We start from the raw sequence: 14,905 nt of genomic DNA, 5'->3' as shown, positions 1-14,905 counted from the left end.
TTGAAAATGGTAAATCACCTGTGAAGACAAAGCAGCCGAAGGGCAAATCGGCCAAGAAGGCCAAAGGTCAAAAATCATGATGTCTTTCCCTAAGATAGCCAACTGGAATGTGAGAGGGTATAACAACCCTGACAAAGTAAATTTTTGTAAGTCTCTTGTTAGCACTAATGACCTCAAGATGTTATGTATATTGGAAGCTAAAATCTCGACTTCTTCTGTTGAAGATCCGTGATTTTTGAGATCTCATTGCATTTTTGACAACGAAGTTAGTTGTAATAACTTTGGGGATTCCTCCATTGGTAGAATTTGGATTAAATGGGATGTTGCGGCTCTCTCATTTAACCTTTTATCCTCCTCTCCTCAATTCATTCATGGCATACTTTCTGCGGGATCTTTCCCACCGATTTACTTGACTGTGATATATGCTTCCAATCATGTGGAAGATAGAAGAAAACTGTGGGATCATATTGCTTCCTCTTCTCCCCATTTAGATCATCCTTGGATTATCATGGGAGACTTTAACTGTTATAGATTTGAAACCGAAAAAGCTGGGGGTTCTATCTCTTCCAACAGTACTTTGGGAGAACTTAATAACATGATTTTCAATTGTGGGGTTCAAGATCTATCTTCTACGGGTCTTTTTTATACTTGGTTCAATCAAAGGGTGGATAACCCTATACACATCAAGTTGGACAGAGTGCTGGTGAATAATGCCCTTCTGGACCTATTTCCAAATGCTTATTACAAGGTTGAATCTCATCTTGGTTCGGATCATGCTCCATTAATTTTTAAATCTTCTCATGAAAAGGCTTATTCTGTTAGATTCTTATTTAAGAATTACTGGATCAACATGGAGGGTTTTTGGGACGATGTTTTCGAAGCTTTTTCTTCTAGATATGTTAGAAGTCCCATGGCTTCTTTTCACCACAGTTTACAAAAGCTTAAGAGTGCTCTTAAAAGTCGGAATTGGGCCTCTTCTACATTTCTTTCTGCTGCCTTGTTGGATATTAAGAGGAAGCAAAATCTTTGTTTATCTGAGCTCCAAAATTTTCCATTGAATGTGGAGTTGAATCAAAATCTGAAAAGCATCAATAAGGATTTAGCCTTTCTGCAAAGTCACTGGACTTCTTGGATATCCCAACGTGCCAAAACTCTTTGGCTTTAATTTCTAAAGGGGAGGATGACCTTGGTTTCCTTTTTGCTCATATTAGAAGCAGAAACAACAAGAACTGTATTAAAGAGATTACCACTTCGGATGGGCATTTCACTAGTTTTACTGGCATTTCTAACGCTATTATTAAGCATTTTGAGGGTCTGTTCAATACTTTCCACCCCGCTCTCAACCTTCCACTTAAAATCCCTAAAGGCAACTTGGTTCCTACTCATTACTGTTGCATGCTTGTGGCCCCCTTAACCTTTGAAGAAGTTAGAATTGTGGTTTTTGATGGAAATGAAAAATATGCACCTAGGCCGGATGGATTTTCGTATGCTTTTTATAGGAAAACTTGGCATCTCACTGGTTTAATACTGTTCAATGCTGTCAATAATTTTTTCAACACGGGCTCCCTTCCAAAATGTGTCAAGGCAACTGTCATTGCCTTAATTCCTAAGTCTTCTCATGCTTCTCACATCAATGACTTTAGACCAATCTCACTCTGCAATGTTATGTATAAAATTGTTGCTAAAATCTTAGCCAATAGACTCAAAATTATTCTTCCTTACATCATACATGAAAGTCAATCCGGTTTCATCACTAAGAGGTGCTCGACGGATAATATTATTCTTGCTACTGAGCTTCTGAGATAATTTGCTGGCCATCATAAGAAATTTTGTGTCAAGTTGGATGTTAAGAAGGCTTTTGACACGGTCTCTAGGAAATTTATCATAGCTAGACTTTTGCAGAAGGGTTTTCCTGATACTTCTGTTTCTTGGATTAAGGGGTGCATTAATGATGTTTATTTCTCCATTTGTCTAAATGGTTCTCTGGAAGATTTTTTCAAATCAAGCTCCGGGCTTAGACAAGGTTGCCCCTTATCTCCCCTTTTGTTCTGTGTTGCAATGGATGGTTTATCAAATATTCTTATTGATCCTTCTGATGATTTGAAATTTAAAGGTATTACCTGTAGAGATATCCACATAAGTCATCTTATGTATGCTGATGATCCCTTGGTGATGGGGAAACTTTCTATTGATAATGCAAAGCATCTGAATAGAAAATTACAGATTTTTGCTTCTATATCCGGCCTAAATATCAATACCAACAAAAGTGCTATTTTGTTTTCTTATGACCATCCGGATAACCTCCTGATTTGCGCTGAGCTTGATATCCATAATGTCAACACTCACTTAACATACTTGGGAATTCCCATTTTCACCAAAAGACTCAAAGCCTCTTACTTTCAACCACTCCTAAGCAGGATTTATGCTCTACTTGCTGGTTGGAAAAACAAATTTATTTCTTTTGCATGTAGGGTGCAATTCCTAAAATTTACTATTACAAACACCATTGCCTATTGGATTAGAGGATCGATCATTCCTAAGGGTTGCTGCGCTACTATCAACAAACTTTGCTCTAAGTTTTTATTCCACAACAACTTGACTGAGAGAAAACTTCATCTTATTTCTTGGTCCACTGTCACTAGGCCTAAATCTGCTGGAGGTCTCGGAATTCCCTCTCTGGAAGCTCTTTACTTTGGTGTTTTCTGCTCTATTTTAGGGAGATTTTACAACAATCAAAATCTTCTCAGTTTCTGGTATCAAGCTAAATTTTTAACACCTTGGAAACATCCTCCCCAGGTTGATTCTAAAACTTGGCACAAAATTTCTGAAACGGCTTATAAATTAAAAGATATCTTATCTTTTACTGTGTCGAAGCATAGTCATTTCTCTTTTTTGTGGGATCCGTGGCTTACTGGGCAACTTTTGGCTGATGTTATTCATTTACCTTCTTTGGAAGTTCTGAAAGTGAGAGATTTCATTCTTAATGATATATGGCATTTACCTTCTTGCATCCCTATTCATATCCAAGATAGCATCGGTAAGGTGGCAATACATGATAAAAATGAGCTTTTCTGGGATGGCTCCACAAATTGTACTTTCAAAAAATATACAGAATTTTACTATTCTTCTTTACCTAAGGTGGATTGGCATTGTTCCATTTGGCACAAAAATCATGCTTTAAAATTTGCTTGCTTTGCTTGGATGGCAATACTTGGTAGACTTAAAATGGCAGACAACCTCTTGATTAGAGGCATTAGGGTGCCTCCTAAATGTTCTCTTTGTTCTGATCACCTTGAGAATCACACACATTTATTTTTTGAATGTGACTTCACCTTTTATATCCTTAAGACATTTTTGCCAGATGTTAGCTGTTTCTTACTAAGGCCGGCTCTCTCTCAGACTTTGGAATTTTTTGAAAATTCTATGATTTACAACAGAACTGAAAAGGATCTTTGCTTTTTAACGATCTGTTGCATTATTTACAATGTTTGGAGGGAGAGAAACAACTGGCGTTTCTCTAATCTTAGGACCAATGTGACTAAAGTGATTTGCAACATTTCAACTGGGGTGAGAATTAAAACTGTAAAATGGAAGAACAATTCAACTTTACTCAACAGATTTTCGGAAATTTAGGCCTCTGTTATGTTATTTTGGTCTGCTGGAATTGCTTATATACAAATTTTGATGAAGTTTTCAGATCTGGATGTTGTCACGGGACTCTTTTTTGCTCCCAGGATATTATACATGGTTTAGTTTTTATCATCGAGTTTTGTTCAGACCTGGGAGAAATTTTTTGGGAATGCATGAGCTTGATATCTATCAGGCATTCCACATTTTTGCTGAAATCTTTCACTTATATCTCTCGGGTATACTACAGAGACTATGGTTGGCATTGCTGGTGGACGCTAGACATTAAGACGATGATGTCAAAGGGCAGTCTCTCCGAGCTATGGAGGGCCTGCGTGGCAACCTGGCTCGTTTTTGCGGGTATTTTTTTCAGGCAGTGGTTGCTGTGATGGCCAGTTTTCTTGGAATTCTATCTCCAGTCCTTCGGGTTTTGGGCAACCGGTGCCTCTGCCTGGTTGATGGACTTTCTTCTGATGATTCATTGATGAATGAGGCTGCTCCTATATGCTGAGTCTATGTTTTTTGTCTTCCGTCTATTTTGTTTATGCTGCTATAGTCTTTGTAAATTTTGTATGTTCTTTTAGAATGTTAGTCTTCTCTCTTTTCTCATAGTTTTATTGTAATAGGCCTTTTTGTTTATCAATATATGGGCTATTATTAATTAGCCCCGGGTTTTCCAAAAAAAAAGCTTTGCTCATTTTACCTTAAAAAGAAAATATTTATATAAGCCCGCCAGACAACATATAGGAGCAGCTTCAACAAAGAACCTATCGAAACATAAACAAACTTACCCAAAAAAGAGATAAAAGTAGAACAATAAAGGAGAAAGGATATCTTAAACCAGCAAAAACAGGACAAAATGACGTCAAAACTAAGAGGAGTACTACTCAATCAGCGCCATTGAGAGAAACTCTATCCATGATCTTCGCCACCACCTCCTTCGACTCCTTCAGCAGCTGAATGCTCTTCCTTATTCGCTCCCGCTTCCCAGCAGTTGAAGGAGACTCCTCCAGCATCTTCTCAATCCCATTCATCTTCTGTCCGCCGACCACTTCATTCAAAATCTCTGTTTCAAGCTCATTTTCTACTAATTTCTTCACATCGTAGAGAATATGCAGAGCCAAAACATCAACCAACCTCAACACCACAATCTTCCAATAAGAAATAAGCCTCATCCTCATATCAAATGCTTGTTCAACTATCACATCACGCCTCCCCCGCAAATGCGACACATCCACTTCACCAACAACTTTAAGGTTTATCTTTGTTGGCTTTGAAGAATCATGCACAACTTCCATGAAAGGTTCTTGAAGTTCCATGAGCTCCACCCATATTTTCATATAATCTGGATTGAAAGTATAGTCTGTAACTTGCTCCATTTCTATAATATCTTTTACGACATGGTTCGAACGCAGCCTCATTTTGCTGATGAGATTTTGCGCGGCCCTTCTGTTGCACGACTGAAGGGAAGGATAGTTTACCGTTGCATCGTCGAGAACTCGCACAACCACATCTTCTAAATAACTCCATATCCTCCCGACGAAATCTAGCGGGGTGGTCGATACATCCTTTACCTTCTTCTGAAGAATAGTCAAGAAAGCGGTTCTGGGAAGAAAATTTGGAAGGCCGATGCCTCTTGCCTCTTCCAGCACCCCGATTTCTTCCAGCAAGAATGCTTCTTTCGTAACCGGAAAATCTTTCGGCAGCTCGGTGGCATAAGAGTTCAGCATTTCAGCTAGCCGCGCCGTGCCATGCATTTTTTTATCATCGGGAAAATCATCAAATTCTCCTCTTAGTAGCAGCTTCCTGAGCACCTCCTTCGCTTTGCTAATAATCTGCATAAAAGCTCTCATGGCGTCGGCAACGGAGGCCAGATTTTTTGGCATGGCTTCCAGTTCTGAAACATTGCGGTTCAGCTTTTCGTTGATTTTCTTCACAATGTTAGGTAACGATTTTGCTATGCTTTGCGCTTGGATCTGCATCAACTTGCTCGCCAAGACAGGGATTCCAACTATGGACTTGTCGATCTTTGAAAGCAGAGGATGAGCAGCGAACAAAATCTTCTCAGCTACACGGGCCTCCTCATATGTCTCCGAACCAATACGATTTCTCACACAAATATAACCGAGGCCAATGTTGACGTCGTCGGCTGTGACTTTCTCAAGAAGGCCCTCCGGCGACTTGTCAGGCTTGGTAACTACCGCAAGTGTCCTCTCGCCGGTGCGGTCGACCTGCTGTGACATCCGGATGGATTCACAGGTAGGGAAATCTACACTTGCGGAGAGAACGTTAAGAATAATGCTCTCCTCTGGTTTTATATACTGCATTATTATGCCGGAGATCTGCTCGTAGATGTTCTCAGGCTGGCCGTGCACGGGTACTCGGGTGATGCCGGGTAAGTCGACCATGGTGAGATCGGGCACGCCTTTCTTTCGGACGACGAGGGTAAGGGGGGAGTCGGAGATGTTTTTGCCGGAGCCGGCGATCTCTGCCGTCGCGGACTCGATGGCGGCGGTGATGGCGGACTCGGAGACAGGGACCTGCTTGCCCTTGTACTCGAGGTGGAGCTTAGGGACGGGAAGAGAGGAATCGCCTTGGAGGCGCATGATGAGGGGGACTCGGGTACATATGCCTTGGCCGCGGGGGAGACTGATGCCAGCAAGGGATTCTAAAACAGAGGATTTGCCGGACGATTGGTCGCCGACGACGACGATGGTTGGAAGCTCGATACCTTCCTGCATCACCTTAAGGTGGCGGAGGCGGTCGACGGCGTCGAGTAGGGGGCGGATTTGGTCATTGTAGGAGGACGTAAGGGCATTGATGATTTGTTTGCTGCTCTCTTTGGGAGAATTGGGCGCCATTGGCGTACTGTTGTACAAGAGATATCTGTTCTTTTACGCTGGAGTTCGCTTATGTGTGTAACAAGCGGTACATGGATATTTATAGATGAAGAAGACATTGACGAGCTGAGAGTAATTAAGCGAGGAAGACGAAAATGCGTATAGGGTGCTTCGACCATTGGAATTGACATCATTATTCCGCTTCATACAGACTTCTCTCGCCGCCAAACTACTGAATCCTGCCGATTTCAGTGCGACGAGTTCGCTGCCCGAGCCGGACCAGAAGGCGAAGGAGTTGAATCTTAAAGATGGTTTTTTTATTGGGAGATTTACATACATACCACTTAATACTATTCTATTTACATATTTAACATCTAAAACTTTAATATTACATACATACCACCCTTAGTTCATTTTCATATCAAATATGAGTGGTAGAAATGAAATATATGAGTGATAGGAAAGAAATAAAAGTGGTATATTTGATATTAAAATAATATAGAGTGGTATGCATGTAATATTAAAGTTTTAGGTGTTAGATATATAAATAGGATGTTATAAAGTGGTATGTATGTAAATTTCCCTTTTTTTATTTTTACTTTATACGAAATATAATTTATTTTTCCACAAAAAAATGGTTAATTTTTTTTTTTTATTAAAAAAATTCTAACATAAAAATTTAATGATAGCTTTTGTTTAAATAAAAAATATATAATTAGTTTGCATAAATAAATATATTAAAGAGAATATTGAATATGATGATATGTTCATACTTATAAATATTTTTAATGATATTTTAATTACGTTATAAGAAATAAATATATATTGGCTCAATGTATTTTAAATACCAGTAAACATATGATAAACGCATCAAATTTCGACTATTTTTTTAATATTACACACTCTTATATTTTTGTAAGATATGAGAGTAAGAACATCATAAAATAATAATAATAATAATTAGTTCAATAAATAAAATTGGCATCTGAGACAAGTTATACCAGAAAAGAAGACTAGAAAGTTTTTATGTGAAAAATTCAGAGAGAAAAAAATTTGGGGCTTGACCTAGTTATATCAATCTACTATACAATAGCAGATATAAAAATGAGAAATTGATCTTACAGTTTATGCTTGTAATGAAAACACAGAAAATGCAAACTACAAACCAGAGAAGAATAACATAGGAGAAAATATTCAATCCATTTCATCTCAATGTGTGTTTGTACAGGAGAACTATGAATACATTTATAGAACTGTAGAAAGGATTTTATCTAATTACATTAATGCCTAGAGGTAGTTATGAAGAAACGGATATGGAGAAACAGTTGCAACTGAAGTATAGAACATGTTGAAAACTGGCATGTAGTTGTAATACAGAAACTGAAAGGTAGTTGTAATACCGCCCCTCAAGTTGAGGATTCTGTGATCGTCAACTTGTTACGAAGGTCTTGAAAGATTGGAGTCGGTAGTGCTTTTGTGAAGATATCAGCAATTTGATCAGTCGAGGAGACATGTTGTACTGAAACAATTTTTGATTGTATGTTTACCCTGATAAAATGATGGTCTATCTCTATATGCTTTCAGCAGTTGGCAGGCGGGCATGGGGGCAGCTCGGTCAGCGAGCGCGGGCGACAGCTAGCAGGCAGGCAGGTCGGGTAGCTGCGAGCAGTTCAAGTTAAACGGGTTGGCAGGTTGACCCGGCAACTCGTTTGGTCAACCAGAACTCGACCCATTTTTCAAACGGTTTGAATCTGGGAACCCGAACCCGACTCGTTTTGAAATTTGGTCGGGTCCAACCTGAATTTTTCGGGGCGGGTTTTCATGTCATGTCAAATATTGACACACCTAGTTATATCAATCAAATATATAATATGAGATATAAAAGTCCTTTATTCCTCATTGTTGTACGTAGTAGATGGGAGTAGATCATATTAAATTTTTTTTTTTTCTATAAAGATCATAGAATTCTGATGTCCAAAGACAAACAATTATAAACCAATAATAAGGCGAGACATTGATAAAAGTCTGTAAATGATGGTGACGACTGATGGAGGTAGTCTTCAGCGATGATAGGCATAAAAATGAGGGAGTTTATTTAGTTCTCTTAGCTCTTCTCCTCCCGTTTTGTAGAGAATAAGGTCATAATTACAAATTTTTTGGGATTTATATTTTGACAAATTTGATCAAATCCAAAGCACTCCATCATACAATTCATATTGATATTTTTTATTATAGATTATTTATCGAATATTTAAATGTTTTAAAAATGCCAAAATAGATTAATCTTGGGCTCATAAGATTTGTCTCATCGAGCCGCTCGATTTGACTATAAGTATAAAATAAATAGAAGACATTTTTTCAATTAATTTATGTGCATAAACTTTCAAACATTATTTAATTGTTTGATTTGAGCTCATTTGAAATCCATTGGATCCTTTGTAGCATAAGTAGGTTCATCTAGTCAAGATGTTCATTGCAGCTACAAGTTTGCTAAAGTCAAAGTTAGGATGATCCTGGATTTAATTCCAAAATTTTCTCATTCAAATAATGCCTTGAGATTCGTGCCAATCAAGGGATAGTCTTATCAAAACTAATATTGAATTAATATAAATAACAAAAAAATAAAAGGTATTTACATGATGAATGAGAAGAAAATCAAATAAAATAAAGTTGAGAAAAATTATATAGGTATTACTATATTAATAAAAAGTATATAAATAAGAGAATATTAAATAGTGAAATGAATAATTATATCTACCATACTCTCTATTATATATATTTATTTTCCTCAAATATTACGTGTTCATTGAATCTTTATATGAAAATTATGGGTGATGGTGAAAATATATAGATGGCTTAGTTACAAACTTACAATCCTTTATTTCTTCTATCCTTGAAAGCAAAATATGCCCAGTCTGTGTCAGTTTTCTCCTTGATGGTCAACTCCAGTTGAGCTTCCAATAAGTTGTTAACCAACTAACTTAGGCTTCGCTTCAGATGACTTTCTTACTGTTTCTTCAAGCAATTTTCAGAATAAAATTTTTAATTTTTGTACGAAAAAAGATGTTTTTAAAAGTAATAAGAAAGTCATCCCAAACGAAGCATTAATTCCTCATGCATCCATGCTTGAAAGTTTAAGAGTCAGGCAATATACCAATGAAAGACTAACTTGGGGGATTAGGTGTCATCTCAACGTTGGGATTTGGGTGATGAGCTGAAGGCGAAAGTCAAGATTCATTTTGTCAGATACAGATGGAGGATATCTTGAATTAGAGGATCAAACACAGTGTCGACCACAATAGTCTAACAACACACTCAATTAAATGGAGACATGATGGTTTGACAATGGTTTGCAAGGAGTTTTGTGACACGCTAATTACTTCCCAAGAAAGATCCGTTTGGGCACGTGCTCCTTCACCATGATTTATTATCGTATAAGAGATGATGTTGATGAAAGCATTTCATTTCATGTAATTAAAATTTCATGTCCTTCTGAAAATGAGAAGAAAATCATTGTATATATTGAAACACATCAGTCATCAACATATCCATTTTTTCATGCACAAAATGCAAATGAGAAGAAATCATGATTTATATGCTATGATAAAAATGATATTCCTTGCAAAAAATAGTGGAATCTCTCTCTCTCTCTCTCTCACTCTCCCCCTCTCTCTCTACCTGTTGCGGGCTGAAATATACACGGTGGTAGAGTTTGTAATTTTGCGTCCAAAACGTTGTACGAATATTCAGCATACACAAACATGAAAGGAAAAAAATGAACACCAGGATTTTTACATGGAAAACCCGAAAGAGGAAAAAAACCACGGGGCCACGCCTAGTTGAAATATTTCCACTAGTGTTTGTTTGAAGTACAGAGACTGATTCGTCTCAGAAGACATGACGATCAGTTTACAATCTGTTTCTTCTAAATTGAAACAAAGTTACAAAGTTCTGCGAAATTCCGACGTCTCCCGAAAATCTAGCAGAGTTCCGGCGTATTCAGGCAGCGGAAAGAACTCTGGCGGTGGTCGAGGAGGAGATGATTCTCCTTTCCCCTTCTCTTCCTCTTCTCTTCTTCTTCTCTCTTCTTGCTTGAGTCCCCTTTGTGAAGAATGAGGGCTCTATTTATAGTTTTTCTGGAGTGGCATAGCTCGTAAATAGGCGTGAGATCAGGGGTGAATTGGAAGTGGTCGAATGGACGGCCGATATTGAACCCTTCGATTGTGCACCATTCGTTGGATATTTGAAGGCCTTAGTGATGTCGGAATTCGGCGATCTTGGGCTCGTTGGATTTGTCTCGTCGAGCCGCTCGATTCAACTATAAGCTCGTTAAAATCAGAGACCGTTTGGTAACTCAAATTGTGGTACAAGCTTTCCAAAAACACTTCAGGTGCTTGATTTGGGTTCATTTGGGCTTGGATCGAGTTGAATTTGGTGTCATTGGGTTTTTTCTGAGGCGCTCAGTTTGAGTATAAGCTTGCTGAAATCGGAGTTCAAATGCTCCCGAATTTAATTTATGAAGTTTCCAACTTGATTTTTGCGCCAAGATTCGTGCCTGATCAAATAATTTCATGATGTCGTATCACTACCTAAACCCTAAACCTTTTTAAGGGTTCACAATGCATTGGTAAGGCTTTTCTTTAAGAAATTACAATGTGTTACAGTTTAATATTATTCATCATAGCCCACAAAATGATCTTTATAGGACTTGTGACAAAAAGGTTTTGACAAAGGAAGACAATTTCCTAAGTAGCTCAAAAAGCAAACGGATTTGCAAAAAGAGCGACCTGAAACAGTCACCGCGCGAATGGTATGCCACCCTGTCCTCTCATCTTATACATTTCGGTTTTAAACTCAGCTCTTCTGATCCTTCGCTCTTAACTTACCAAAATGGCTCCAACCGGATGTACATACTCATCTACGTGGACGATATTCTTCTCACCGGAAACTCGTCGTCGGACATCAACCGGCTACTCAAAAATCTGCATTCTCGGTTTCAAATGAGGGAACTCGGAGCTCTCTCTCAATTTCTGGGAATCCAATCAATATCTACTACAACCGGCGTACTCCTGCACCAAAAACTCTACGCCCAGCGCATTCTTGAACGTGCTGGCATGCAAAGTGCTAAACCCGTTCCATCTTCAAGCTGCTGCAAGACAATTCTCACCTCAAAATCTCACGAACCTTACGAGAATCCACAGCTCTACCGTCACCTACTTGGCTCATTGCAATACCTTACCCTCACTAGACCTGACATTCAATTTGTCGTTCATTCTTTAAGCCAACACATGCATCATCCCTTACACCAGCACTTTGAAGGGCTTAAAAGACTGCTTCGCTACATCTCCGGCACCCTTCACCTCGGCTTACCCCTCGACCGAGGACCACTTCAACTCAAAGGCTTCTCAGATGCAGATTGGGCAAACAACACCGATGATCGAAAATCAATATCAGGTTATTGCAACTATCTTGGAAACTCCCCTATCTCTTGGCAAGTGAAAAAGCAAACTACCGTCGCAAGATCTTCCACCGAAGCAGAATACAGATCTTTAGCAGCCGAAGCTGCCGAAGTTATCTGGCTCAGGCGATTATTAGAAGACTTTCATACACCTCAAACTACTCCTACAATCATTTACTGCGACAACACATCTGCAATCGCCCTTGCCAATAATCCAATCTATCATGCCAGAACCAAACACATCGACGTTGATTGCCACTTCATTCGAGATAGCATTCATGCCAAACATGTCACCGTTCATCACATTTGCACCGACGATCAAACTGCTGACATCTTCACCAAGTCACTTCCTATCAACCGGTTTAAAACCATCATTAGCAAACTAACGGCGGCTTTACCGCATTAGTTTGAAGGGGGATGTAAGCTAGTACAGTTCTTGTAGCCGTTACATGTATTACACGTCAGCACTGTCCTTACATGTATCTATATATAATACTTCTCTGTAAAGGTTCTCGCTGTAATAATAATACATTCCTTTTCCTCTTTATGTTATCTGCCGTGTTCTCTTTCCCTGAATATCATCATGGTATCAGAGCGGCGTTGATTCTTCACCTGTATTTTTTTTTTCTCTTCTTTCCTTTCCGGCGAACGCTCGTGATCCTCCGTCTTCTCCATGGCGTCGTCCTCCCAATCCAATACTCAGACATCGGAGAACCCTGTCTCCTCAACAATCCATCCAGTATCTCAAATTCAACCATCCCTCAAATTCTTGATGAACACCATCAAGAATGTCATTACTCAACCCCTCTCCACCGACAACCACCCATTATGGCGTACTCAGGTGATTAAACTCTTCCGCGCAAACTCATACGAAGGCTTCTTGGACGGCTCACATCCACCACCTCCCAAAACAATCACAGATTCCGACGGCAAAATGGTACTCAACCACGAATACACCGAATGGCTTCACATTGATCAAAATCTTGCGGCCTCCCTATACTCCGTCATCTCCCCCACCATTCTGCCCTATGTCATATCGGTTGATCACTGCGTCGACATTTGGAAGACTCTTGATCACCGTCTGCAATCCAGCACAAGATCAAGAATTGCCCAACTTCGACATGAGCTTCACTATGTCTCCATGAAGGACAAAAATATGACTCAATACCTTCTTGACATCAAAACCAAAGTCGATTCCCTTGCCGCCGCAGGTGCACCGCTCACCGTCGAAGACATTATCCATTACACGCTTGACGGTCTTCCTCCAACCTATCAAGCTTTTAAAACGGCTATACGCACAAATCTTCAGCCGTTAAATCTGGATGACTTGTACACGCTACTCTGTAGCGAAGAGCTGAACCTGGCTCATGAGATCACTCGTGATCTTCATTCCCTTCAAATCGCAAGCAATCCCACAGCTCTCACAGCATCAAGAACTCGTGGTCGTGGGCGATCAAATAGCAATCGCGGCCGCAACCAGTCTCAATCAAGAAACCAACAAACTCAAAATAATTCTGGACGCAGAAATCAGCCATCAAGAAATCCTGTTACATGCCAAATCTGCGGGAAATTTGGGCATTCTGCAATTAAATGTTGGTATCGACACGATGATCAATACAATTCCGAACCATCCAGCACCGCTCTACTCAGCTCTCACAACAATAATTCCCCAACTGAATGGTTCCTCGACAGTGGTGCCTCGTCGCATCTTACCGCCGATCACTCTCAACTGCAATCATCTCAACCATATACCGGATCTAGCCAAGTGACGCTGGGTAATGGACAACAAATTCCCATTCACAACACCGGACGCGGCATTCTTCCTACACCGCAAGGTAAAATAATTCTTTCCAATCTTCACCTTGTTCCTAATTTGTCTTTTAATCTACTATCCGTTTATCAACTAACCACCGATAACAACTGCATCATTACTTTCTCTTCATCCGGCTATGAAATTAAGGATCCGAGGACCAAGCATCTACTACTCCGGGGTCCATGTATTAATGGCCTTTATCCCATTTACGCTGCACCCGTCCAGAAACTACAACAGCATAAACTGGCGCTAATCTCCCTACAAGCAATCCCGGATCTCTGGCACCGGCGACTTGGACATCCCTCCGATCAGACTCTATCCAGCTTGGCCAATCATCACACTGATATTTGTAAAACCGGCTCCTCTAAACTTTGCGATATTTGTAAAATGGCTAAATGCCACCGCTTACCCTTTACTTTGTCTACAAATGTAAGTACTGTTCCTTTTCATCTTGTCCACTCTGATATTTGGGGGCCATTCTCTGTTAAAAGTAATAAAGGTTTTTGCTACTACATTTCTTTTATTGACGATTACTCCAAGTATACTTGGATTTATCCTCTAACTAGCAAAACAGAAGCTGTTCACCGTTTCTTTGAATTCTTTAAAATGATTGAACGACAGTTCTCGCATCGCATCCACACTCTCAGAACCGACGGCGGAGGGGAATTCACCGGACACCAATTTCAAGCTCTACTCAAACACATAGGTATCATACACCAATTTACCTGTCCCTACACCCCACCCCAAAACGGCGTTGCCGAACGCAAGCACCGTCACCTCACCGAAATTACTCGGGCTCTCCTTATTCAAGCTCACCTTCCTCAATATCTCTGGGTCGACACTTTGCTCACAGCCGTCCACATTATCAATAGGTTACCATCTCCAAACACTTTCAACAAATCTCCTTACGAATTGCTTTACAAACATCCACCTATCTACAACCATCTCAAAGTCTTCGGATGTCTTTGCTATCCTTGGCTTAAACCCTACGTTAACAATAAACTCTCTCCCTTGTCCTCTCCGTGTGTGTTTATTGGGTATGCTGTTCAACAAAAAGGATATCATTGTCTAGACATGAAAACTAATAAAATTTACGTTTCTAGACACGTAGTCTTTAACGAGGCTGTTTTCCCGTTTCAGAATACTAGCCAAAATATTCAGGCTATG

At 39.6% G+C, this 14,905-nt stretch overlaps 2 protein-coding genes across 2 annotated transcripts; one reads left to right on the top strand and one right to left on the bottom strand.

Annotated features, from left to right (window-relative positions):
- Nucleotides 1-4,514: 4,514 nt before the first annotated feature.
- LOC110111550 (dynamin-related protein 4C-like) lies at nucleotides 4,515-6,488 on the bottom strand. The gene has a single exon (XM_020843468.2). The coding sequence runs from the start codon at nucleotides 6,486-6,488 to the stop codon at nucleotides 4,515-4,517; it is 1,974 nt and encodes a 657-aa protein (XP_020699127.1).
- A 4,883-nt stretch (nucleotides 6,489-11,371) lies between these two features.
- LOC110111549 (uncharacterized mitochondrial protein AtMg00810-like) lies at nucleotides 11,372-12,331 on the top strand. The gene has a single exon (XM_020843467.1). It carries the CDS (start codon nucleotides 11,372-11,374, stop codon nucleotides 12,329-12,331), a length of 960 nt encoding a protein of 319 aa, XP_020699126.1.
- The last annotated feature ends 2,574 nt before the right edge of the window (nucleotides 12,332-14,905 follow it).

Source organism: Dendrobium catenatum, unplaced genomic scaffold (genome assembly GCF_001605985.2).
Source record: "Dendrobium catenatum unplaced genomic scaffold, ASM160598v2 fragScaff_scaffold_1433, whole genome shotgun sequence".
NCBI lineage: Eukaryota > Viridiplantae > Streptophyta > Magnoliopsida > Asparagales > Orchidaceae > Dendrobium > Dendrobium catenatum.
The sequence above is the reverse complement of the archived record's forward strand: the minus strand, read 5'-3'. Positions and strand labels throughout refer to the sequence as shown.